Genomic DNA, 26,712 nt, shown 5'->3' with positions numbered 1-26,712 from the left:
TAACCGTAAATGGAAACAGAAGGGCCTTGACTGACCAGAAGCTTTAATTTTATAGCTCTCGTAGCTAATGGAAAACATTATTTACTAAAAATGCTGTCAGATTTAGTTTGTCATGCTTCGGAGGTTGCTCTGGAGCTCTGTAGGTGGTTGCAGCCTTGGGCAAACCTTTCCATCTGATGCATCTGGGACAACCTGGGGAACACTGAAAGCTGGATGTGCGTAGGTGTTACGTGTCCTCTGGTGTGAACAAAACAGGTATCTCAGTGTCGTTGTCACTGGGAGAGTAAGGTCAAGCTGGCAGACACTTGAGAATAAGCATAGGTTGTTGCAAAGCCAACTTCAAGTCATTGAAAGCAAAGTCTGAGGAATTCAATGTCTTCCTTGTCCAAATTGCAAGGAAAAGGCTGCAAAGTTTGTAGTAGCAAGGTGGTTAGTTGAGCTGAAGGAGAGCTTGCCAGGAAAAAAAATCAAACCAAATCTGGTTACTGCTTCTGTAGCTGTCCTGAATCCATTTACTTCTATGGACTCAATTTGCTGTCCAGTTTATTTACACTGCTTGAAAATCATCCTTCTTTTTACATAGTTTTGTCAAGATTTATGACTTGAGGAGATAGCATGTGACAGGCAGGAAGGTCTTTCAGGTGAAGTTACTAATATAGCTGCACATGAGAATACTGGTGGTTTGATGCTCTGGACCATATCTTTGCCCTTCAGGAGACTCACTGTTTGCTCTCCTCTGTGTACCATGTGGCATCTGTCTCTCTGTGCACGTTCCCTGAGTCTTACACGTGGGAGATGAAAATTAATCTTCTTCCAGTGTCTGACCATTAAACACAATGTGTGTGTTGGGGTGTCCCTCCTGCTGTCTCATCCTGGGGCTGGAACACCTCTCCTAGGAAGAACGGCTGAGAAGGTTGGGGGTGTTCAGCCTGGAGAAGCCTGTGGGGAGACCTTATTGTGGCCTCTCAATATATAAAGGGGACTTCTAAGAAAAGCCTGGAGTGACATGAGAAGGGGCAATCGTTTTAAATTGAAGGAGGGCAGGTTTAGACTGGATATAAGGAAGACATTTTTTATGATGAGCATGGCGAGACTCTGGAACAGGTTGCCCAAGAACCTGTGGATGTCCCATCATTGCAAGTGTCCAAGGTCAGGTTGGACAGGGTTTTGAGCAACCCGTTCTAGTGAAAGGTGACTGCCTGTGCCCATGGCAGAGGAGTTGAAGGAGATGATCTTTAAAGGTCTCTTCCACCCCAAACCGTTCCATGGTTCTATGATTCTGAAACTGGCCTCTTTGGAAAATCTTTACAACAAGGTGCCGAAGTGTTTTACAATATTGGGAAACTATAGGTAGTTGAAGATTTTAAAAGTTTGACGTTGTGAAGTCATGTATGGGAATGTTTCACCCATAACAAGATCCTGACTGAGTGTTGTGGTTTTGACTGTTTAGTTTGTATGACGTAGATATTTGATTAATTTTAGCATTACTAATTCTCCATAAAGCCAAGATTAAAGACCTTTTATGCACTGCTTGCTGCTTCTTTTATGGACTTAGAAGAGCCCATAATCTTGGAAGAAATTTCCAGACAGTAGGTGTGTTTGAAAAATCCTGCTTCTCTCTCTTAAATCAGGGCTCTGTGCTAAAATAGGGCTCTACTTTAGGTTAACAGATTTTTACCAGATATGTATCTTCCTTCTGCTGTCAGTTTGTTAACAGTTTTTCATCTTTAGCGTTAACCAGAAACAGAAACTTAAGGAATCACTGTTGCTTTTTTCTTTATTTACTAGTAAGTGAGAAGCTCAGGAGCTTTTAGACGTGTTTGTAACCATGTGTGAAAAATCCCCATATAAAGTTATGAATTCCTTTCTAGTGTGTGAAAGCCATTGATAGTTGCAACTTGTGTTCTGGTTCACAGCATTTCTGTCTCAGCACAGATGTGATGCTTCATGGGCAGTCAGAGCCAGAGGAGATTTTCTGGCACGGCAAAGTACGGCCTCGACTCAACAGCTTTTCCATGCAACTGCGGGACTCATTTTCTGCCAGCAAGGCCCCGACTTCATGAAGTCTCCCTGTGTAGTTAGGCAGAAACCAACCATGCTTGTGAGCCGAGGTGGATTTCTGCTCTGTGAACTGCACAGACAGCGAGAGAATGCCTTTGAAAAAAGGAGATCCCATAGGAATAGAGGCCTTTAACAGAAAAAAATCAGAAGGACTTTCGGGATTTGGGGTTTTTGGGTAAACCCAGAGCTTTAGGATGGGATAAGGTCCAACTGGTAGGATATGTTGGATTTATGTTGTTTTTCAAGGTAAGACATTTATGACTAGTAACCTTGTTTTGTTTAGCCAGTTTCTTTGGATAGATTGTCCCATCTAAGTACGAAAGTGGCTCATCTGTACCCCTTCTCTGGGACTTCTGCCTTAAACACCTGGGGGCTCCAGGAGCCCTGGGTCTGAGCCCACTGGGCTCTGCCAGGAATATGAGGTGAGAGCCTATTCATTAGTGATGACAAATTGGTTTTCTGAAGGAATCTAATTGCTAAAGTAACTGTGGAGGTGCAATGTTTTTTCTTATTTAATGTCCCATTAATACTGCCGTAGAAGGTGGGTATCTTTGGGATCTCCAAGGCCATGGAGATGAATGTCCTCTCCTCCTCAGAGTCCTGCAGCAGGCACTCCAACAGAGTCTGGTCTGTGGATGTGTAAGGTCTAGACGAAGGCATGGATGCTGTTTTCTGTCAGGATGCAGGATATTCTCTAAGAGAAATCCTATTTTTTCCACTTTGCAAACCATGGTGGTCACGGGGCAGCAAATGCTATAGCTTTCAAACATTAGACATGCTCCATGATTTTTCCCGTGCTGCTTCCATTAAGCCAGTTTTACAAAATGATGTAACTGTCTTTAACCTTGTAATGGAGTTGAGAGAAAATACTTAATACAGATCAGATCATTGTATGTTTTGATTACCACTTGTTTTTTTGCGCAACTTATTTAATTCCAGGGTGACATTATCCTGTTACTGTTTTTTTCTGAGTGGCCTGAGCTGCACACAGTAGTGTCAATATCTGATTTCTCACTGCCTTCCGTAGGTAGAAGTTCATGGCAACATGAATGAAAGCACATTTTCATGTTTAGTCATAAATTTGTGGTTTGAACCCAAGTTGTGTGTAATTTTGTATGAAAAATAGCAGTGTAACTTCTATTATTTCACATACAGCCTATTTAGACTTGTTTTAGTAGAAAAAACTTTAAAATAAAAAATAATGACAGTGAGCAAAGCCAAAGTAATAATTCAGCTAAAGGAAAGAAGAAATGTAGCAATTTAATGGAAATTTATTTGCAGTAGTACTTCCTTTTTTTTTTTTCCCCCCTAGCTCCATGGAGTAAGATACATTTAGTTAATACAGTATCTTGTTACCTACTAGACCTGAAAGTGCAGTGGAGAGATTCACCTGCTTTTACATTATATGGCAGAAGCATTTTTGTACCAAACTGTAATGCACTAAGCAGGGAATCAAGGAATAATTCCTGGTTGTGAAATTGCCTGCCCAGATTCAGAGGGTAGCTCCATGTCCTTGACATTTATAAAAGCTTAATTTAAAAAACTTACTTTGAATCTGACAGTTCAGACCTGACATCAACCCTTCCTCATCACTGGCACAAAACACACCTTTAGTTGTCAATGTTATGGAGAAAAAGAAGGAGGAATTAACTAATTTGTTAGAAGTACCAGACTTTTAATCTCACTTTCTGTGCATGTATGATGTGCTTTTAAGAAATACCAGGGAATTATGGTACAGGAGACCTTCTTTCTCCTCATCTGTGATAGAAAGCCTTCCTTAGGAGAACAGGCCAGTTGGGATCAATGAGGGTTTGTTCGAGGAAGGCGATCTAGTTTTAGACCTATATTATCTCCTATTAAATATTAAACTTTACCTATTTCAAGACCTGGAAGGTCTGCCATGCTCCTACTGTGGACGACATAATTTAAACTTTTATTTCAGTAGCTCACCAACTATGTGCCACTGAAATACTCTGTACCTTTCAGATGGATCTCCAGTTGTCGATTAGTGCTATTGCAAAGAGGCAGTCTTTATACAAGTTTTTATTACTGCAGTTTTTTATTATTGCTGAGATTTGAAATGAAGAACCGTGGACACTTCCTAATAGAAAACCATTCTTTTCTATTCCGTTGCTATTCTGAATCATGTTTCCTGTGAAGGGGTTTAAATATTATGGAAATGATGACTAACAACATTTGTTTTAAAATATATTATGCTGCATTCTTAGCCATGGATTTAAAAATAAATTGTCTACTGAGGAAAAAATGTTGGGCATGTTCCAGTTTCACAACAAAAAGTTGGAGGTGGGGTCAGATACTTTGTGCTTGGGCTGTAAAGGAAACGTGCAGAGGGGTTCGGTAAAAGGCATTTCATGGAGAGCCAAAGGAATAGTCCAGCAGCACGTCTTGCATTGGGAAAAACCTTGAAAGACTTGCTGAATATTTCTGAAAGTCAGTGCAACTCTCTCTATATAATTAGAAATGGAGAGTCGATAGATTGAGGTGGAAAGAACTCTATCACCACATTAATTCTACTTTTCTTTTAGCTTTTTAAAAATGTTGCTCTTTTGAGGCATAGTTATTTTGTGTACTGAGGCTGTGATACAGAGAATTGAGTTAGTCTGAGGGTAGAAAGCCATAAATTCGTATGTTCTATGTTAAGTGTAGCACAGGAAGAAACCCTTCTGCAAGTGTTGCAGAAGATGCTTTAGTACTAAACGCTTCTAGCTTTCGGACATCATCCTTCAGCCTCTGGGTTTAATCTTAGACCTTCATAGTTTGTATGATTTAAACTGGTGTGAGCACACAGTCCTCTCTGGCCTGTGCAGCATTCACTTGAATATCAAGGATAAGAATTTGGTGACAAATGATGTGGGTATGCATCAGTGGTACAGGTGAGCTACTGGACTGGCTAATGTCTCCAAAAGGAAGTTGTTCTGAATTTCTTCCACATCATCACGCATCTAAACCCTATTTTCAAAAGCGACGTGGAAAAGCCATTGGTACTTGAATAAAGATGTTCGTAATTAACTTTTGAAAAAGTAACTTGGGTTTCTAAGAGTTTCAGTGACACAGCTGAACCAATATTTAAATAAATACGTGTAGGTAAGGCATGAAATGTTATTTTAAACAATAAGAACAGGACAATAAACAACCATGAAAGGCCGAATGACAGAAAAATAGATCTACCACATGCAGAGCACATGGTACAGTGATTTTGATAACATTTGACTTGCCATAGTTGTGGTTTTTTGTTTGTTGTTTGTTTATTTTTCTTTTCCTCAATAAAAATCCTGTAGCAGTAGATAGGATGAAACTAAGATGGGTATAAAGGTCCTCCTGCAATGAAATGAGCTTTGAGTGGTGTTTCGGACTCCTGCACACCTGAAGAAAACATCACAAAATGATGCCAGAATACAGGAGACACCTTTGGGAAGTGGGCTGGGCTGGGTGGGCTGTGGGTGCTGGTGGCTGCATCTCAGGACATGGGCACCCCGCTTTACATCTCTACCTTGTCTGGCCCCGAGTCAGTTGAATTGTCTAGATCAGGGTCTTGTGGGGGAAGAAGCTTTCACTAAAGCCTGACTCACAGTTATCTGAGGTGAAAAAAAGTAGACTGAATGCATCTGCTCATCAAATGGGGACAAGTCTGGTATGTCCTACCCCAGGCCAGTGCTCTGACCAGGGGACTCTGGGAGGTCCTCCTCCCACCTCCTGGCCTGCAAGCTGGTCTGGGCTTCCCTGACAAACTGTTGTTGGAATTCGTGCACTTCCATGAGATATGTTGATATAGTTGAAAATGCTGCCAGCAGAAAAATCTCTCCATGCTCTTCTAGGGAGACAGTGAATAGGAGGCTACTGAGAGATATTTATTAGAATTAGTCATATAAACCTGTCATAGTGTAATTTATGCTTTCCTCTCTGTGTAGGCTACAGCTTTCCTGCTGTAAGGATTGTGAGAAAGAATGAAGTGGTCCCGGACTAAAAGAAAAACAGAGCGGCTGTGAAATCCAGTTCTCATATGAATGCTGAGAAAGATTACTTGAAAAACGTGTAGGAAGAAAAATAACAGTGAGCGTTATAGATAAGAAGAAAAGTCTGACTCTTAAGAGAATATAGGCTTTGCCACATATTAAGGAAACTTAAGAAAAGAGCCCTGAAAAAATCAATGGAAATACTAGGGGTCTTTTTCAACAGTGAAGCCTGCAGTGTTGTCTCCATGGCCATCAACATGTTCTCTCCTCACAGACAGATCTCTGAGATTGTTCTGTTAGAGAAAGTACTTGAAGTTCTTTGGTGTTTCTGTTTCTTTTTTTATTCTTTTTTTTTTTTCTCTTCTTTTGGTCATGTACATCTGCCCTGGTTTTGGCTGGGATAGAGTTAATTTTATTTTCTAGTAGCTATGTTTTGGATTTAGCATGAGAAGGATGTTGATAATACACTAGTTGTTGTGGGTAGTCAAGGACTTTTTCAGCTTCCCGTGCTCTGCCAGGTGCAGAAGCTCAGAGAGAGCAAAGCCAGGACAGTTCATCCAAACTGGCCAAAGGAGTATTCCTTACCATATGATGTCATGCTCAGTATATAAACTGGAGTTGGCCGCTGCTCGGGAATGAACGGGTTATCAGTGCCACGGGAGGTGAGCAGTTGTGTTGTGGATCACTTGTTTTGTATATTCTATTATTCTTCTTATTATTATTCCTTTGCTGTCCTATTCAACTGCTCTTATTTCAACCCATGAGGTTTTTTTTTCCCTTTCCAATTCTCTCCTCCATCCCAGCTGGGGGCAGGGAGAGGACTGAGCAAGCAGCTGCATGGTCCTAGTTGCCAGCTGGGGTTAAACCACAACATCCGTAAGGTTCAGACACTTGCTTTTATCTAGCGCCGGGAGGTTTCTGGCCTTTTTCAGTTTTCCCTTGAATTCACAGGTATGGTGAAGCTTGATTGCTTGATCCAGCCTTTTAAGGTTAATTAAGATCTAGTCTCCATTCTTCAGTTGAGTTCATGTCACTGTGCTTGGCCATGTGTTCGACATGTGAAATACCTGCCACACCGTAGTGCAGCAAGCAGAGCATTGCTCCTCATCACTTCAGCTGCTTCTCAGAGTTTGCTCATGGCTGATGTTGGATGTTTTTTCTTCCGTCTGCTGGAATCCTGGGGACATTACAAAGCAATATTGTTCCTGGCACAGAGCGATGAATGTCATCCTTATTGTGGGAAAATCCCCTGACAGCCGTGCTGGATTGGAGGAGGTTTATTGTTGATGCTCTTTTCGGTCACAGGATGTGGCTCATGCAGCCGTGACCACACAGAGAGGGATGGATGACGCTCCCTGCCGTGTTACTCTGTAAACTTTCTCCCATCTCCTACCATTCATCTTCTCTTGTGCTTGCACCTCAGTCTCTCTCAGAATCACAGAATCACAGAAAGTTAGGGATTGGAAGGGACCTCAAAAGATCATCTAGTCCAATCCCCCTGCCAGAGCAGGAACACCTAGGTGAGGTTACACAGGAAGGCGTCCAGGCGGGTTTTGAATGTCTCCAGAGAAGGAGAATCCACAACCTCCCTGGGCAGCCTGTTCCAGTGTTCTGTCACCCTCACTGAGAAGAAGTTTCTTCTCAAATTTAAGTGTAAACTCCTGTGTTCCAGTTTGTGTCCACTGCCCCTTGTCCTGTCATTGGTTGTCACCAAGAAGAGCCTGGCTCCATCCTTGTGACACTCACCCTTTACATATTTATAAACATGAATGAGGTCACCCCTCAGTCTCCTCTTCTCCAAGCTAAAGAGACCCAGCTCCCTCAGCCTTTCCTCATAAGGGAGATGCTCCACTCCCTTAATCATCTTTGTTGCCCTGCGCTGGACTCTCTCCAGCAGTTCCCTGTCCTTCTGGAGCTGAGGGGCCCAGAACTGGACACAATATTCCAGATGAGGTCTCACTAGGGCAGAGTAGAGGGGAAGGAGAACCTCTCTCGACCTACTCTCCTGAGTGTCACTTCTCTGCAGCCTGTTTTGATGGCTCTGGCTTTTCAGCAGAGCCTGGTCCTTGAAGCACAGCTGTCCACTGCTGTCCCATGAGGATTTTAGCCATCCTCTGAGGGTGATTTAGCACTTCGTCATGACTTTTTGGCAAGAGGGCTGTCCATCCACTCTATCCATCACTTGGTACTGTAGGTTTTTATTTGGTCTGGTTGTGCTTTGTGTTTACTACTGCAGACATAGTAGTCCTTGTCTGTTGTAAACTAGTAAAGCACTCTGTTTTAAATAGGCAATATTAATAACAACAGAAAACAAGAGCAATTATAAAGACAGATTTTAAAGAAAATAAATGCTTTAACTGCAGCTCGCTAACCCCTTCAGAAGGCTCCTGCCCTGGAGACATCTCCTGGCTCTGTAGCTTCATGCATGTCCATCTGCTGCACCTTGTGGCAGAGCTGGACTGTGACTGTGCCGATGGCCAGTGCAATATTCCAGTTCCCTGTCGGCTTTTCCAGTGAGCGTGCAGCGTGTGTCTGTCTGCTGCCTGTGTCAGCGCCGGGCCCTTATCAAAGGACATGTGGGGCACATTGCAACAAGTGTTTTTTTTAAATCTTTTATGTTGTTTTGGAGCAAAAGACAGTTATTGGCATTTCTTTAAGAGACTGTTATGTAGCTAACTGCATTTAAATTGATGTTAATTCAAGCTAGTAAATGACAATGGAAAGTCAGTGAAGGTGTATTAATAGTTTGCTGATGAAATACAAATTCATGTATGTGTTGCTTTTATTTGCATCTGTAATGCAGGGCCGAAGCTGAATCGAGTGAGCTATTTTTTTGTGGAATATATTCTGTAAAAATAATTGCTCTGGTAAGAAGCAATTATTGCGTGCAATGAAAGCAATGTTCCAGAAGAGTTGTAACTCTCTCCGCACAGAGACGAGAAAGATATTTGGAATAAGGGGCACATTGAGCACATGATTAACACGTAGTGGGACTTTCCACTGAGGGCTTTTCCTGGGACCTGACTCTGCATGCCAGGGGAGACTGTATGTTCATAGATGGACATTTGATATCACATACCCTTTCCTTATTACAGTACTTAACCCTTTGCTTTTCCCTGCCTCTAATGTGTTGTACCAATTTCAGTCAAACACACAATTAGCAACAAGTAATGGGGCCTGAGTGTCTGGTTTTACCAGTTTATAAAGAGATGTGAGGGTTGAGGTCAGGGAAGGTGCCACACTGGGCCATGTCCACCCAGTGCACTGTTTCCAGTGACATTTGGCGTGAGCCGAAGAAAGGCACAACGGTCTGTGTCATTTATTTCAGAATACATTTTCTTGAGAATTTTAATTAAAAAAAGATGAAACTGTTTTCACAAGATGTATTTCTCATGCCGTTTGGCTGAAGCTTAAAGGACCAGCAAGTCTCTGCCTTCGGGGTGCCCGCAGGGGTCCTGCGGGATGGCCGCGGTGGTGCAGAGCCAGCCTTAATCAACCGAACACAGGAGGCAAGTCTCTCCTTGTGCTTGAGGTTGTGTTTTGGCCAATCACCAAACCGTCTTCCATGAAGGCTAAGTGGTGTCAAACACTACTTGCCTGTGGTGTAAACAGGGCCAGAGGCTAAAGTGGGTGAATAACACTGACAACAAATACAGCTAAGCAGAGCCTGTAGGCATCTGAAGGGTTTTGTGAAGCATCAAGGAGGGATGCTCGGAGGTGATCTGCCTACCCTGCGGGCTGAGCAGATCTCTGTGCATCTGCTCCACTACAAACTGAAGCTCTTCAGTCTGGTTTGACAACTGATTAGGTGGTGTTAAGTAAACAAATCAGGTATGTCAAAAGGGCCACAAACCCTTCAACTTGAAGAAAGGAATGCATCTCCATGCTTAAATTTGTCAGGAGGAGGAATGTCTCTGATGTCAGGGGAGACTTGCTCTTTGGAGAAGTGAGACCTGCTGATTTTATCTGCTTTTCCTATCTGTAAACACTGTACTCAGCATGACCTTCCTGCCTGGGCTGATGAAGTTGGTGAATTTTGTGTGCCACCCAGTAGTGGACACAAGCCCTTGAATCTTTCATGGCACCGAAGCCAGAGAAGTGGCACAGTGCTTTCAAGTATCGAGATACCGTTAAATCACTGGCGTAATGGAGATTTATGTAGCTGCACGGGCTAAAGTGGTGTGTGTCTCAGCTGAACATCTGCTTATAGGTGACTTGATCACACTGAAGCCTAAGACCTGTTCAGGGGAAATTTGTGCCCACAGCAGTTCAAGGTCACATTTCAAGGTAGGTTTGGAGTGCAGGGTTCCACTACTGACCCCAGCATAATCTACTCCTTTTCCTAACACTTCCTCTAAAACTCCCAGGCACTTAAGGTGCACTCTTCTATACATATGTAGATGTCTGCATCTGAGCTGCTCAAGCCTGATTCTGTATGTACTCTCTCTGTAGTCAGCAGAGAGATACAGGTACTGCTGGGGCTGGCCACTCCTGAACTAACAACAAAAATATGCAGAAAGTCAGCTCTCTCTAATCATGCTAACCAGCACTTCCATGAGGTGAGTGCTGTGCAGGTTGGGAACTGCAACCTCCATGTCTCCATCCTTTCCTCACACTGCTGGAATATAGCAGCTCTGTGGGTACCACTACCTACCTCTCCAGGGAAGAGGCCAGGGAAGGAGATACCAGCACCCTGGCCCTGGGCAGGATGGTCTGCTCAAAGTGAGGTCCAGAACTAGTAGGATAGTTTCTGATAAACTTGAATAGTGTTAATGTCTCATCATTTAATTGCCACTAAGTTATCATGCCCATCTGGAGTCACGCTTCTGCCGTGGTCCTCATACATCGACCATGACCGGGCAGAAGGTGTAAGCCATAGTTACTGAGGCTTCTTTGTGTTTTGGCAGCATGGTGGTTTGCTGTGAGAGGAACCCTGTGAACCAATAAGTGCTGTGAGCTACTAGTAAAGGTCTGCTGTACTTCCTAAGTTGTTCCCACATGGATTTGGACATGGGAGTCTCTGCAGCTTACCCTTGTGGCTGACACCTGGAGGGAAGGATGTTGGTGCAGTTCAATCTGCCATGTGGATGGCAGACGCCACCAGCCTTTCCAGTGTTATTTTTTTCTAGCCTCATAGGTAAGCCTTCTATTACTATGACTAAATGCCTGAAGTTTTCTCTAGTGCTTTGTGTATGAGAGCATTTCCAAGGTGTCTGTCAAGTTTAAGAGCCTACTTCTCCTAAACCCCCGTGAGATAGTGCTTAAGTGGTGTGGTGGGTGCTTCCTCTTCACTGTACATTTGTTCCTCAGGCTGTCCCTTATCCAGATGAGCCTTTTTTTTTTTAAATTATTTATTTGGAGAACACTGCATTTCCATAAGTGGTTTTACTCTCCTGGTGTTTGAGTGTTCAGCAAACGAGACTGCTACATCCAGACTTGCTGCCTGGAGCCTGCAGCGTGAGCCCCATTGATGGACGTCTGTGCTGTAGCAATGTAGACCGATCGTGCTGCAGGTTCAGGAGAGCCTCTGGCTTGGATTGTTTTATTGACTCTTAGAAGCTCTTTTTTCTCAATAAAAGCTATGATAATCAAGTTATCCAAACATTTACTAATTTTTGTTGTGGGTTTTTTGGGGGTTTGTTTTTTTTTTCTGAGATAAATTTTACATCTCTAGTCCACTGGGCTGGCAGTGCATGGAAGCTGGGTGGAACCTATGGAAAGAGAGGCTGGGACATCACTGAAATGCTGCATCTTGGGAAAACTCAAATCCTTAAATGACTGAAGTTTTGTCCAGTGGAACTAGTGAAACAGTTTCCAGTGGACTTGGTTTCCCCACCAACTCCACAACAGCTGCGATGTCAGCTCATCCACTGCTATGCACATGAGTGTCCACATAGGAAAATAAAAATAAAACTTTTGTTTGATGTTTTTTCCCATGGTTATATTACGGATTCTTTATGTCTGGTAGGGAGTGTGCTCAACACAGCACTCGCTCATGCAGCAGGGACCTTCAAAGTTTTCTTCTTCCCGATCTAATTCCTTGCTGTCACACAGCACACAGGATAACTTTGTTTCTTCTATCCCTTTCCTAAGTTGGGTTGAAATGGGTGATGGGTTCCAGAATTACTGAGCAGGGACACACAGCTTTTCATGTGAACAGCTAAATTCCTTGGATATCTTCTTACACTGTCTTGTGGGTATTCTCTCATAGGCTTAGAAGTCCTTCTTAGTTTTTCCTGTATGTACAATGAAATAATTGCTATTTATAATGTCAGATTTAACATTCTTGCTATGTTTACTCAGACTGAGAAGCAATTTAAATTTGATCTTCCTCTCAACAATCAAACTTACTCCTAACCATGAAATTTTGGGATTAGATCAGACAATATTAATATGGATCGTAATGCAATGTTGGCAAAATCTCTTCGAGTTACTTTTTACGCATATAAATTGGATATTTGTGTTTTTTCTGGGGCACACATGTTCCCTCTGATGCCAGTTTGCATGCAGTTTATTATGAGTTGGCCTTAATCCTAATCTGTGGTCCTTCAGTGTTGCATAAAAAATGATGATTGTTTATAATCTGTTTTTTAATTTGTAATCCACCTCTGTTCACTCTAACATTTGAGGCTTTCACGTGTACCTTATGTGCAGTCCTGTGGCATAGACCCTTGGAAATGACTATGATGTTAGGATTAAAAAAACCACCCAACAGATATTTCCCTCACTGCAGAAAAGACACACCTCTTTTTTTCTTCTTCTAATATTTTATTCTTTTAAAAATATATTTAAATAGGTGATTATTTAAATGTATGTAATTTACTACAATGCCGATTGGCTGCTTCCTTTGTTTTTAAGTTCTCCTTGGATCATATCAAAAGGTAGTGTGTTCTGCTGGGACATTTTTCAGATACAGTAGTGGCCCCACAATTGCATGTGTTTGGGACAAGAACGGCTCTCAGAATTTAATGAAGCCATCACACGTGCTCTGTTGGGCCATGGGGCCCATGTTATTGAAAAAATGACACAATTTAGATTTGATATGTCATTTGCACACAGTGAGTAGATTGTCACAGTGCATTGGTAACTGTCTTAGGTATTTGTGGATAAACAGTTTTATGTTTAAAATGAAACCAACCAAACTGAAAACCAAGCCACCAAAACCAAGATAAAAACAGAGGTGAATCATCATCCTAATCTTTTGACAGTATGATCCAGAAGGTGAGCTATACTCTGCCACTTATAAAATAATATTGCCTTATTTTCCAGTCTCACACTGAATATTGGAAGGGAAGTGGTTGTTGAAAATGGAAGATTTATTCTGTATTGTCTGTTTTAGAGAATGGGAATATTTTACTGTTCTGTTGCTTTCTGTTACTATACCCCAGGTACTTGAGTACAATCCAGGGGAGAAGTAGATACTGTGTTGCTTAGTATCTCAAGGCTCTGTTGCCTACAGAAGTTCCTGGTTCCTGTGAGAAGACAGGAACCAAGATTTGGGGTTTGTTCAAGATGATTAGGCTACTGAGGAGCAAACACTCAGCCCTCTGAAGAGAGTGAGACACCTGCTTGGGATCCAAAATCTCCGCCTTGCCCTAGAATTAAGTGCTTAAGTTGGGCTAATCCTTTCTGATTTTCTTTCTTGTATGCAATATTCTTTACATACAGCTTTCTGTGTGTAATACTCTACCATATCATAACTGCTGGAGCTTCATGTCCATTAGATGTGTCCCAGAAGGGTGGTCTGGGAGAGGCAGAACACACAGAATTTCCTCTGCTAATTGCTGAGCATCCCCTCAGAGCTGCCTTTCTCTGCCCGTGGTGAATGGTTTGCAGTAACCATCTACAGAGCAGAGCTGAAGCTAAGATCTTTGTTAAAATTGAAGTTGAAAGACATTGCAGTAATGTAATGATTTGCTATTATGGTTCGCTGTGTCCCTTTTTAAAAAAGCAATCTGCATTTTCAGTTTCATCTCTCGGATGAGGACCAGCACAGACGTAAAAAGATTTCTGGTAGCAAAATTAAGTACTTGTTCTTCAGTCTCTCTTGTCATTTGTGTGTGTGTGCGTGTGCCTATATTTATTCAAAAAACTTCATTGTTCTGGGCATTAATTGCCTAAAAATGATGCAGAAAAAGAAATTTTACATGAAATGGTGTTGCAGAAATGCAATATGGACTACACAGAAATATTTGAAAAATCAGGGCAAGAGCAAATAATAATGCAAGGAAAAAACATTCTTAAAACCAGTAAATCAGTCTGGTCTAAAATCTTCTTTTTATGTGGAACTAGACAAAGACCTTGACTTTTTTTCTGCCAGCAGGCTCCTTCCTTTCTGTGCCAGTGCAGTAAGGGAAGAGTGAATTGCAAAGAGGGAATGCAGGTGGAAAACCTTGAATGAAAGGTGATAAGAGCAGACTATGAGGAGAACACTGAGGGCTTCCAGACAGTTCAGATGTTCAAGGGTATTTTCCCCTGTTGGGCTGCCCTCCCTCCCAGCCGCCCGCTCCCTCTTGCCACAGCCACGGCTCCAAAGGTGCTGTTTCCAAACCAGCAATATCATTTAGTGAGGGAGGTGGGAGCCTGTTTGGAAAAATACCCCACAGGTAGGTAATAGTTCACACCTCTGTGTCTGGGACTGGGTGTCGTAGCATCAGCACAAGCCATTGGGTTTGTTTGTACCTTAATTTACATGATCCTCTGAGATGAGAAGCTGAAGCTGTATCATCACTATAGGTTCTCCCTGGTGTAACTGTGATGTCAACTTCTTTCACCAGAAACATTTCTTAAAGTTAATTCAGGGTCAGTGAAGTTGAGCACAACAAGGCCAGAGAAAATGTAAAGCCAAGGAGCTGTAGTTCAGTGATATATGCTGCTACTTGGCTCCATTTTTCTCTAGAGCATGGAAAAACAGCTTTTTATTGGTGTCATGTCGATTGATGATTGGTGTGGCAGCTGTTGGCAGAGCTGACAAAAACTGCAAAAGCTGGAGGTTGTCACGGTGTGGGTGACTGGGGGTCTTCGTGGGTTTTTAGGACGGAGCTAACAGTTCTAGAGGCAAAATAAATTCCTTTTTGGGGTTGCTGAATAGTGTGGATTAACTATACAGTCGCTGAGAGATTTCCAGTAGTACCCTAAATGCATTAAAATTTTTAATGCCTTGAGAAACTCTCAGTCAGTGCCTGTAGGGCACTTTGAAAGTGAAGTTTAATAAACTTATTATTAATAAAAATCCTTACCCATCTTTCAGGACAACGAAGATTATCTTCTACTTTACCTGTAGAGGGGACTTGTTCCCCTTCTCCAGGGGGAGACAGGTGAGACCTCCCCTGTTGAGGGGAATGGCTCAGGGCAGTAGGACAGGAGAACCTCCCAGATGGGATGGATTCGTTTCCCATTCCCAGAGCTTCTCCTGTGAAAAAGGAGGTTAAGCTCAAAAAGAAATGTTTCTTTAGTGACAAGAGAGAATACAGATTTCTAGTTTAGTGGATCAGCATAAGGGACATGGGCAAATCTACCTCTGTTGGTCGCTCACAATATCCTGTTTGCACTGTTTTTCTTCAGAGAAATTACTCAAAAGCAAAAAAAGCATAAAAATTTAACATTTCATTATCCAGCTTCTTTATTAAAACTCAATCCTATGCTTCAGGCTTTAGACACACATCCCTTTTTCTGAAAAATGTGGTTGTACAGCAAACAGCTTTAAATAGCGAATATATTTGCTTCTTTAAGTATTTCTTTCTGGCCTATGGAGAAATGTATGGAAGTTACATTGTAAATGAATCTAATGCTTGGACAATGTCTTGTGCCCATTGTAAGCACATCACAGCAATGCTGACTCTTGCAGGAGATTTCATTTGACATTCTCTATACACTGATTTACATTGTCTTCACTGCCATATAAGAGAGAGAAACTTTCTCATAGGAAGAGATTAAATTTGTTCACCCTTCTTTGCAGAATAAACCAACATCAAAACTCAGGGTAGGAAACAGAAATTCCTTAATTCTGCTAGCCAGCTAGCCTAACTAAAAGGTTATGGTCTTACAAGAGCAGTAAATCAGAAACAGATTTTAACACTCTCTCTAAGTCATTTTATGAAGTGTTTTAGGTAGACTTGAAAGAATTTCAGAGAGTCTTTCAGTGGCCTGTCAAGAGTCACCTTCCCCACAAGGCAAAAGCACTGACCTGGCAAGCGTAACGCTAATGAAATAGATTATTATGAAATCCTTCCGCAGATACTGCATGGGTTGTTTAGGCTTTTTGACTGCGTATGTGCGTCAGTGCAATGAGAACTTGGCAGAGGGCCTGGGCTCCGTGACACCTTCAAGGATGTCATTGGAAAGCCCTGAGGTTGTGCATCTTCCTTGGAAACAGTGCTGTGGGAAGTTCAGGTCTGCTTATCAGAGCAAAATGTATTCTTCAGCCATTGCACATGAACACTAGGGTTTTTGTTCCAGAGGTTTGTGTTTAAAGGTGCTGGGAGACTTACTGGTACATAATAGACACGTTTCCCTTGTGAACTTGCCTCGGTTGCTGGAAAGCCAAGCCAGAACACTTGCCTTGCTCCCGGCACCGCAGCTTCTTGTCAAACTGTTATGACTGAACGAGGTGTTACTGGGTCTAAACAGTCAAAATAGCTACTTCAGTTCTGGGAACAGCAGAACTATGGTCCTTGTCAGAGGGTTTGTGCCACTGTCCTTATAGTGTTATGGTCAAAACCAATTTGGACGTGTCTTCCTGATGCTGAGTATCTGTGCACATGACTGCAAATATTCATTACAATTGAACAGCCAGCCCATTAATTCAAATGCTTAAGTACAGACTTGAGGACATCTGGTAAGTCATTGCCTAAGGGTTGATTTGAGTCACCTTGCACCCGTGTCCTGCCTGCCAATGGAGAGAATAAAAGTTGCCTGTTAGAGAATGTGTTGTGAGATGTCTCACCCCAGGGCACGGCCTCTCCCATGGCTTATTTCCAGAGGTGAAATACAGTTAAATGCTCCCCAAAGCCTGCTGGTCGTAAGTATTCTCATGGTGTGCGCAGAATACAAAGAGGCTGTTCGACATGTGGGGTGGAAAGCAGGGGAACAGTCGAAGAGTGTTTTGTGCCAACAGAGGTTACCAGGAGAGGAGCTTGGTGCCTTGCAAGTTCCCCCCACCCTCTGCACCAGGACAGGGAGGACAAGGAGGTTGGGCTCTGGAAAGCCTCTTGATCTCTTTCCTCACAGCACCAGTGTTGTTGAGCGTCCATATGGATGTTGGTGGGCATGCACATTGTTGAGCTTGGGATTGCATTTCCCCTCCCCACGAGCGGAGGGGTTGGCGTGGCAGTGGATGGCTGTGGCTCTGACCCCTACAGCTTTCCAGTCTGCTCTTAGGGCAGTGGTGGCCCCAGCCAACACCTCCTTGGTTCCCTAGGGATTTAAGCACATTGAGGTCCTGTGGTGGCAGGTCCTGCCAGCCTTCAGTGCTGCTTATTTTTCCAGCCTGCTGCTCACGGTGGCATTGCCTGTTCTGCAAACAGCACAGACCCCTTAGCACACAGCAGCAGGAGCATTTGGGAAGGGTTAACCCACAAAAGCTCAGAAATGGGGGGTGGCTGTTTTTCTTTAGTGCTTCATTTAATTGACTTGCCTCTATCTCCTTTCTCCTCATCCACCAGCAATGCTTTTCAGTCTTTGCCATCTTCGGAGCAGCATATACTTGTTCAGTGAGACTTATCAAAGATGTTTTTGGTTTTGCCCCCTCTGGACAGCCATTCCCATGGATGACCCCCGGTGTCTGGTAGCTTCTGACCATCAGCTTACTGCTTGGCTGCTCTCACCAGCACAAGCCAGGCAAATTCCTTTTGTCTGCAGGAGGATCAGAAGGAACCAGGCTTAGGGCTTTGTTTCTACATTTGAACATTTTTAAATTACTGAGTGTCAGAAAAAAATAAGCTCAATGCACTCAAAAATGTGCTCTGAGAGGCTGAGAAACACTAGATCTAGGTGGTTTAGAAGAATAAAGAAGAAATAAGAAAAATATTTATTTGATTGCTAGGATGCCTTTTTATCACTGAGATCAATGTGGTTTGGGGTTTTTGTTTATATTTATATGTGTGACTTATGGTTACAGCATTGCTACTGTGTATTCTTACAGTAGATTTAAGTAAATGAGACAGTTGACTAGCACTTTGACATGAAAATTAGGTCTGAAGGGTAGATTGGCCCAGGATTTTAATTTTTCTTCAAAGGAAAAAGAGTGAAGACAGTTAGTGATAGAAATTCATGGTTATACTTTATTGCAAATGCCATAAGTGGCATTTACTAGGACATTTGTCCCTGAAATTTATTCGCTTTGCACAAAAACACTTTGCATCTCATGCAGCTGAGGAGTGTTAATTCAAGGCAGATACTTTCCTATTAGCGTTACAGCCCCGGGTGGAGGCTTTGTCATTATGAAGGGAAATATATGTCTGGTTCTTTGTCTTGTGCTTTTTGTGACAAAGGAATTCCCATTTGAGTCGCTGTGCTCCGTTCAAGCCCCCTCCGAGCCTCTGGGTTAGCAGCAGTCAGTCTTTGCAGTGTCCTGACGTCATCCCGTGTATGCATAAGCTCTGCTATTGTCTGACGGGGCGCAGGGCTGGGGATTGCGGTATCTGGTGTCCGCTACCTATTTCTGCCTGCCAGTACCACGGGAGGGACGTTGGCCTGCTCTTATCTCTTGGATTTAAAACAGAAGCTCCGGCTTTTTGCTTCCTGAAGAAGGACCTTCGCTGCGGTTGCAGGGAAAAGCTGTCTGCGGTGTGGAGCGGAGGAGGGAGAGGGGAGAATCTGGCAGCTCGGATAGTCCGGACTGCATTGTCTGGCTTCATGACCCCTGCTGTGTAGCACTCACCCCTACTCTCATACATTCCCTCTGTCTCCCACTCTTTTTTCTTCTTTCCTTTTTAAAATAGCAGCATCTGGGGCCAGCCATGTTTGGCACTGAATCTTCATGTAAGTAAATGCATCCCACTTACATCCTTTTTTTTCTGTTGAGAACAGGGCTTGTTTTGTCCTCGCTGTACCCACTGTGCTTGCATTCCCTTTGCTGTAGGTCGTTGCTAAAAGCTGCGGTCCTCGCCTGTTTATGAAGGGATGGAAGATGCTGGAGGGGAAGCATCTACCTCCGAACTGTGGGTGCATCCTCGGTGCCAGCAGCAAGGCAGCGTAGGGCTGTCAGCATTGCTGAATTCAGGCCACGGAAAGATGGGGGGGGGAAAGGCAGTTTCACTTGAATGTATTAATTAATAAGATCACATCTATCAGTGATCAGGAGTTGCAAACGCTCTAATGAATGCACTTCTCAGATAATATGTTTGGGAACTGGGAATGCTGCAGCATTAGATGGGTGATAGCTGGGGGGAGAGTGTTTTAATTGGCAGGAAAAGACTATCTATGTCATTCTTTTCATTTTGTTTCTGGGAAAAAGGGGACTTGTGTGGGATCCCTCCTGTAACTGGAAAATCTGAAATTAAATTAGGTGGAATTCTAAATATGAGGTGAAAAATAATAGGATCATATATTTGTTTCTTCCTAATCTTTGTGCTGGAAAATCTTAACTGAGGCAGTCTGCTCTATAATAGCAGCGCAGACGCATGTCATTGAAAGCGAGCCAGTTTTGCTTCAACGGGAACAACAATTACCTACCTGGCAAATCTGGCCACGGAGGAAGGCTGGGGGTTTATGTATAAATAATGTTGCTGGTGACAGTGTGGCTGTGCAGAGACCAGTTTGATCCAGTGATTACCGCGTGACTGAAAAATAGAAAACAGTTGGTTTGCACTGTATTTTGTGCACAAATAATACTGTGTATTGAAAACCTGTCTCATTTGAATAAGAAGAAGCGGTGCTTCATATTTTTTAGAATGCTATAACATGCAGCGCGGTGTAATGTCTCCTTGCTGCTAGGCTGGGACCCGTTCGGAGGCTTGGCTCTTCATGAAAAGTGGTAAGAGCATCAGGATAGCTCCTAATCATGTCCTCCTGGCTGTCAAGCCTTCATGCCCCCAAAAGGGTTAATCGGTCCTGTTGCCAGGCTCTGGCAGCTCCCCACCTCCTCTGCCATGGTGCCTGTTCAAGGTCAGGCAGCATAAAAAAAAAAATTTGCTTTTAGATTTCTTTTGTTTGGGGAACCATTTTTCACGCATGGTTGTAAACATGTTTGCAGGTCTGGGGCAGCGGAGCGTGAGCGGAGGTGCCGAATGCTGTAGCTGCAGCTGTTTATACACCCTGGCCAGGTCTGAAAGCCCCAGCCTGTGTGTCTGTGGGGTCTGTCTCCGCAAAATGCGTATTAGCGGGCTTGAGATAAAATCAGTTGTGTACTTGCCCTCTTGCAGAAGGTGCGTGCTGCACGCTCGAGAGTCAAAATTATTAAGCCTTGTTCATTTTCATGGTTCTCTCTTGTTTTATGAGGTGCAATAATAAACGGCTTGCTTGTAGACATCGGGCTTTTGGCTAAAGTCACTGGGCTGTACCACCAGCAGCTGCGGCTGCTTTTGTTTCCATGGTTCCCACAATTTAGAAAAGGGTGACGGGAGCTTCCGTAACAGCTACTGCCCCTTTCCAAGAAGGGTCTAGTGGTTTATTTGCCTTTAAAAAAGGTGTTAAACGCAACATGGCTAGCTGCCATAGATCCACGCACAGGTTGTGGCCGGTCCCTGCCTGCTCTCCCCGGCTGGGGCAGGCGAAGGCAGCGCAATGGCCTCGCCTTTGTTCAGACCCCATCTCCTGGACCCCGGACCCAAGGGGCCACCTGGGACCCTGGCGCTGCTATTTGGGTTGGACAGACCGTCCCACTGTCCAGGGCGATGCCCCCCGCACACCTGCCTGCACAGGGCAGCCCTGGGGTAACCAGCCTGGCCCGTGCTGCCGCTGAAGGAATGGTGGGTTTGCTTTCAAAGATAGAAAATTGTATCAAAAACAATTAAATTAAAAGGTAGCCACTTCCCTTGCCTCCTGTCTTCATCTTCCCAAGCTGTCAAAATGACAACGGTGCGACTGATTTTGGGATTTCTGCCTGGCTAGAGCAGCATTGGGTCAACTAGACAGACCTGCATAGTGTTACAATAAATTAATAAAATTCAGCATCATCCTTGAAAACACGACAGAAGCCATTTCTGCTGCTGTCCAAAAAGCATGAAATGAGCAGATTATTATTTTTTTTTTTTACTCCTGCTGTTGACACTTAGTATTTAGACTTTTATTTCTCTTTTTTTCTGATTAAAAAACCAAGAAAAATGTTCAGAAGCAAATCCTGGTTTAAAACCTTTTGTTCTGTCACTCGGTATCAAAATATTTGAAATGTCAAAGCAACTCTTATTCAGCAATCCTGGTTTTTCTTTTTTTTGTTTCTAACAGGAGTCGGAAGGGCACTAAAAGATAGTCTGAGGGTCATTATAGAAACACGGGCATCTGCTTATCGCCCCCTGGATGCAGGGAAGGACAAACAGCAGGCGGTGGCAGCCTGCAAGGGGAGATAAGGCAGCAGGCGATGCGAGGAAAGAGCACACAAACCAAAAATCCCGTGAAGTGTCCATGGGAAGGGTTGTGCCGTGGCAGAGTCGTTGCCGTACGCTCATGCTCAGTATTTTCCATCGGTCACATGCCCTCTTGATAATCCCCATGGGAAATGTATGCGCTGGAGACCCTTCATCTTCGGTGCTTTTGTGCTGCTCCACTTGCAGCCGTGCCGCCCGGGGCGGCGTCGGGGGCTGGATGCGCGGGGAAGGCAGCTCCCCGTGCCACCTCTCCAGCTGACCTGATGGATTTATCTGTAGGGGGTAAATGAAACTTGGTTTAGTAGAGCATCAGGTTGAGAATGAAGTCTTTTTGAAGGTGAAAGGATGTTGCAGCCCTGCTCCAAAGCGGGGAAGCGATGGGGCTGTGAACAAGTGATGAGCCGGTCCCCGCGAGAAGGACACCCTCAGTTCAGGGAGAAGAGAGAACCCCAAGCCCAGGCAAAATGACTGGCGAACATCCCTTGTCTGACTCATAATACTCGCAGCTGCAGGCCTACAGGAGAGACAGAACAGGCGCAAATTAAACAGAAGTGTGAGAGCAGCCACAGTCAGTGGGGCTCAGCAATGCTGGGGGGTTCAGGGTGATGTGGCTCCGCTGAATCTCCGTATGATGAGAAGAAATGGGGCAGGGTGCGGTTCGGAGCCTGTAAAGCGAGCAAAGAGGAGCTCAGAGAGCCATTTCGTGCATCTGAGAATGTGCACCGTGTCTGCTTCAGGTACCCCGACAGTAACTCAGCAGGAGGCTGCGGGGAGGGAATCGCGCACACACATGTACGCTGCTTGCCCCAACGCTGTTGAAAGGACCCAGATGCGTGCTGTCAAAGTCCGTCAGTACTGCTGTGTTTGTTCATGCCAAGATATTTTAACCTAGTAGCAAGGCTTAACTGTGAGGGTTGTGTGGGAGGTTGTCTGGGAGGTGCTTTTCCAGCCTGGGCTCTTCAGGGAGATGCTCATGGTGGTCTCTGTCTGGTAGGTCAGCAGCTGCACTCTGCAAAACAGAGCGATTCTGGGCCAAAGGAGAGCTGACCAAAGGGCAGGAGAAATGCAGTACCAAAGGGCAAATGGAGCTTTCCTCTGTCCAGAGGCTAATGCTGGAAGGCTGTTCTCTGCAGGGAGGCTGGGGGAATGCTGTGGAGAAGGGGAAACCCTGCCCACTTAAGTGAGCCAGGGAAAGCTGCTGTGCTTGTCCCAGACTCACCGTACTGTCTTCTGCTCTGTCTGTTCAGAAAGTGCTTTTCTTCCTGGGCACCTTTTTTCCCCAAACCCTCTTCCAGACAGACTGCAATAAATGGGAAAGGTTTCACCGAGATAATTGATTTTATGGCACCAGGAGAGTAGTGCTGTTAAACCCCTGCAAAACAGCCGCAGCCAACAATGGAGAAATGAGAGACCTTAGCGCCAGATACTAAGAGCATTTTCTGCTACCTTGTAAGAGACAATCTCTATGAAGTGGCTGGCCAAGTGCTACAGCGAAGCTGCAGTCCTCGTGCTGTGCTTCATCTGAAAGGGGATGCCCAGGATGCAGCTCTGCAGTGGCGCGGGATGATCCGATCAGCACGGGTGCTGCCGTCCTGTGCCCGTGTGCCTGCCTCCTCCTTTTCCCTGCACTCATCCCCACCTGTGGGAAAGCCAGCCAAAATTGGACCACTGCTGCAGATAGTCACTTTTGAGCATTTGGGCTCCCCAGGCTGGTTCATGGGGTGATTAGATGAGCAGCAGGACAAGGGAGGGTGGGACACAGGCATTGAAACTCTGGTGGGATGGCAGCCTTGGTGAAAGCAGGCTGCACTGAACCAGCAGATGACCAAAATGCTCCTTTCTTGAGCGTAAATAGCCCACTGCCATCCTGAATTGCCAAAACCAGTAATAATAGTAACTACTCAGTAATGATAAGTAATCAGACGGCAGCCACAATTTCACAATGATGTTACAGATTTCACAATGATGTTACGCTGGTGTTTCAGGCAGCTGTACAGGTGACTATCCATCAAAGGTTATGGAAACATATCAGAAGTTGTAACTTTAAATCAATGTATTTGGCTGCTGAGGTTCCCACTGTTCCCCATAGAGTCAGGATTGTTGAACAAATTGCGGAACAAGGTCAAAGAGAGGCTTGGTTATGGCAGTGTCAAATACTGGTGTAAACCTGGATTTTGAAAGGGAATGAGGTTGCAGGAGCTGTAATTAACTTGACAAATTCAGCAGTGAAACTTCAAGATATTTGGAGGGAAAATACAGTACCACCTTTTACTTTATAGTAGATTTTGAGGATTTACTGAGTGCTGTTGCTGTTATTTTTTTAAAAATATAAACATGAGATAAGAGAGGGTTCTGCAGTTTTCTGTAAACTCCTTTGGCTGTATTACTTGGTTAGATGCCTGAGGTGGTGTCTCCAATGGCTTGGCTGTATGTGTGCTCACCATGGCAGGGGCTCGAACGTCAGCCCTCCTTCTCAGCACCAATGGCAGATTGAATTCATTGTGTTGAGCTGTTTACAAGCAGGCAGTTGTTGGGAAAGTTTAAGTTCACCTTGCCTTTTCTTCTTCCACAAAGAGAAAGTGAATGGAGACATCTCGCGGGCTAGATTTGACTCATGCATTTGACAGTCTTAGACGATTTGGCTCCTGCAGCCCTGGATCACCTTTCCTATCTCATTGGTTTAGAGGTTGAAAGGATCTGATGTAAAGTTACTGCATACAGTGCTGGTTGCTGGTGTAGCTGTGTCCACACACAAGTTTATGGAACAGGGGAGAAATCTCAAGGTGCAGGCAATGAATAGGGTAACTTTTTTTTCAGATTGTCAAATTGCTTGGTCCTTGCCATAGCTAAAAGCATAAGCTATAATTAGTGGTTGGTTAAAGGTGACAACAGTTCTTTCTGATTTAAGACAAAAACCATAGATTAATTTAGGTCGAAGGGACCGGCCCCTTCCTCAAAGCAGGACCGACCTCCAAGTTAGATCCAGAGATGGAGACCATCTCGATCCATCCGCTTGTTTGCAAAATGGTATGAGGTCAAAACCAGCTTGAACTTTGACCAGTTAAATTTACAGACCCACAAATAGGGATAAATCTTTAAGCCCAAGGACTGTTAAAGGTTATTAGAGTCCCTTAGGGCCATGTGACCCAGATAGGAAGTACAATACATACAGGACTATGTCATATTATTTGAGCTGGAGTAGAAGCATTAGAGTTTCATGTAATTCAAGGGTAGTTAATGGGTATGTCCAGTTAAAAGCCTATTTGCAGAATAAGTTGTCTGGTTTTGTCTTAGCTAGAATACCCTGCTTGATCCTGGATGCGCCAGGAAAGGGTCTGTAAAATGCAACCAAAAGAGCATTAGGGTTTCAGAAAGAGTATTCCAGGTTTCAAGATCAACAGATATCTTGCATGTTTGGCGAAAATACTGATGCAGCATCACTGTTTAGACCCCTTCGTATGAAGGTGGCTATCTATAATGAGAGATTATAGAATCTGAGAAATGCCACTGTGATCGCTAGTGTGAGGTATAGGACACTGAGGCTCTATAACAGGGAACTAAGCTGTAAAACTAGAGAGAAAAACACTTGCTACCCAGAATCTGGTGTAACTCAGTGGAAGATCAGCTGGTTTTGCTGTGTTTGATCCAGGTGAAGCTTATGCTGAGAGATCAACTTAAGATGCTCAGGAACTGGGAATACAAGTGGACTCATATTCTACCTAGACCAAGAAATGTGCCATTGCAATGCAAGGGATCCCTATGGATTTCATTTTGAATCGGTATCTTGAGGTATATCAAGTGTTTTGATCAGAACAAGGGAAGTAGAAAGGAAATTCTTGAGAGACTCCAAGGCAGAGATACAAAATTGAAGTCTGATGATGTGCTTGACCTCTTTCGAGAAATCCAGTGGCTGCAAAGGTCTTTCCTCAGTGCAGTGGAATGAAGGATGCTGAGGTGACCTTCAAAGCATGTCAGATAATGTTGCTGCCTAAAGCAGGAGCCCAGGGTGAAAACGGTACAAAGTTGGCAAGCTTTTCAGAGAAAGTATTTAGGTCTAGTGGGGACTTTCCACCTTTGTGTAGCCCTTACATAGCTTTTGTAAAGGTTTGACTGAACAGGAAAGAAGGATGAGAGAGAGAGTGGTTGGAATGACCTCTGGAAGAATGTGCCTTGTGCTCAGGTCTGTAGCCTAAGAAGCCATGAGGAGGTTCTGAAGAAGCCAATGGAAAGATGATCCATCTCCCTTGGCCTCTCATGTTTAATGTTGCACTCATTAGTCAAGTGATTTTGCAATCTACAATGATGACATGATTTGATATATGTCATCACTCCAGCAAATGCCAACTTACATTTTACTGTGACGAATGAGTCTCGGAAAGCTGTTGTGAATGTAGATTTCCTGCTGTACTCACCTGAGTGTAGAAGTACCCATCTTGTGGTGATTCAAGGAGTTTTAAGAGAATATGGTCTTGATATTGATGACTTGTGGCTGTGCAAGTGCAGCGAAAGGAAAATATACTCAAGTACATATTTTTAAAGTTCCTGGATGGGAGTGGAAAAAGGAGATCAGGTATTTTTCACTTTATGTGTTTGCTCAATTTTTTAAAAGTAGCAAGGGATCACATGATGAGGACACCACTAGAAAGCAAATTCTGAGGGCAAGGGCATATATTACATTCCATGGAGCTCAGAAAAATGGCAGCTGACTCCACTTGTAAGATCTCTGCTACAAGAAAAGGAAAATCTGCTGTAAGAAGTTAGCATCCCAAGCAGGACATGAACTGCATTAATCACTGGCTTACTGATAGTTAACTTGAGTCACACTGACTCTGACCTGACTTGGCACAAGGAAAATACTTCTGATCACAAATATATATTAAAAAAAGAAATATAAAAAGAAAAAAAAAGCGTCGTAATTAGCAATACTGAAAGATGCTAAAAAGGTATATTTAACATTCAGGAAAAGAGCTAAATGTGGAAAATATTAGCACCACTAACCTTTTTTCCTGTCAGCTGCATTCATTACTGGCACTAGCAAGGTATCCAAGACTGTCACAGTGGCTGTAAATTGTACCACTGTATTTGTGTAGTCACCAGTCACTCGAACCATCCATCTGCTGATAAAATACTCTTAGGCTTTGATTTAGATGATC

The 26,712-nt window shown here is 43.7% G+C and overlaps 1 protein-coding gene across 2 annotated transcripts in view; it reads left to right on the top strand.

The window, feature by feature from the left end:
* The window catches only part of ST7 (suppression of tumorigenicity 7), a 151,487-nt gene that overhangs the window by 21,029 nt on the left and 103,746 nt on the right, over nucleotides 1-26,712 (top strand). The window contains exon 1 of one of the 2 annotated variants that reach the window (XM_065643489.1): nucleotides 18,721-19,016. The exons of the other annotated variant lie outside the window; for it this stretch is intronic. Coding sequence (XP_065499561.1) covers nucleotides 18,995-19,016 — 22 coding nt within the window. The 5' untranslated portion in view covers nucleotides 18,721-18,994. Of the gene's footprint in view, nucleotides 1-18,720; nucleotides 19,017-26,712 lie in introns of those variants that run through there. 2 annotated transcript variants of the gene reach the window in all.

Source organism: Caloenas nicobarica, chromosome 1, assembly GCF_036013445.1.
Source record: "Caloenas nicobarica isolate bCalNic1 chromosome 1, bCalNic1.hap1, whole genome shotgun sequence".
Classification (NCBI taxonomy): domain Eukaryota; kingdom Metazoa; phylum Chordata; class Aves; order Columbiformes; family Columbidae; genus Caloenas; species Caloenas nicobarica.
Note: the sequence above shows the minus strand (reverse complement) of the source record. Positions and strands in the feature narration are given on the sequence as shown.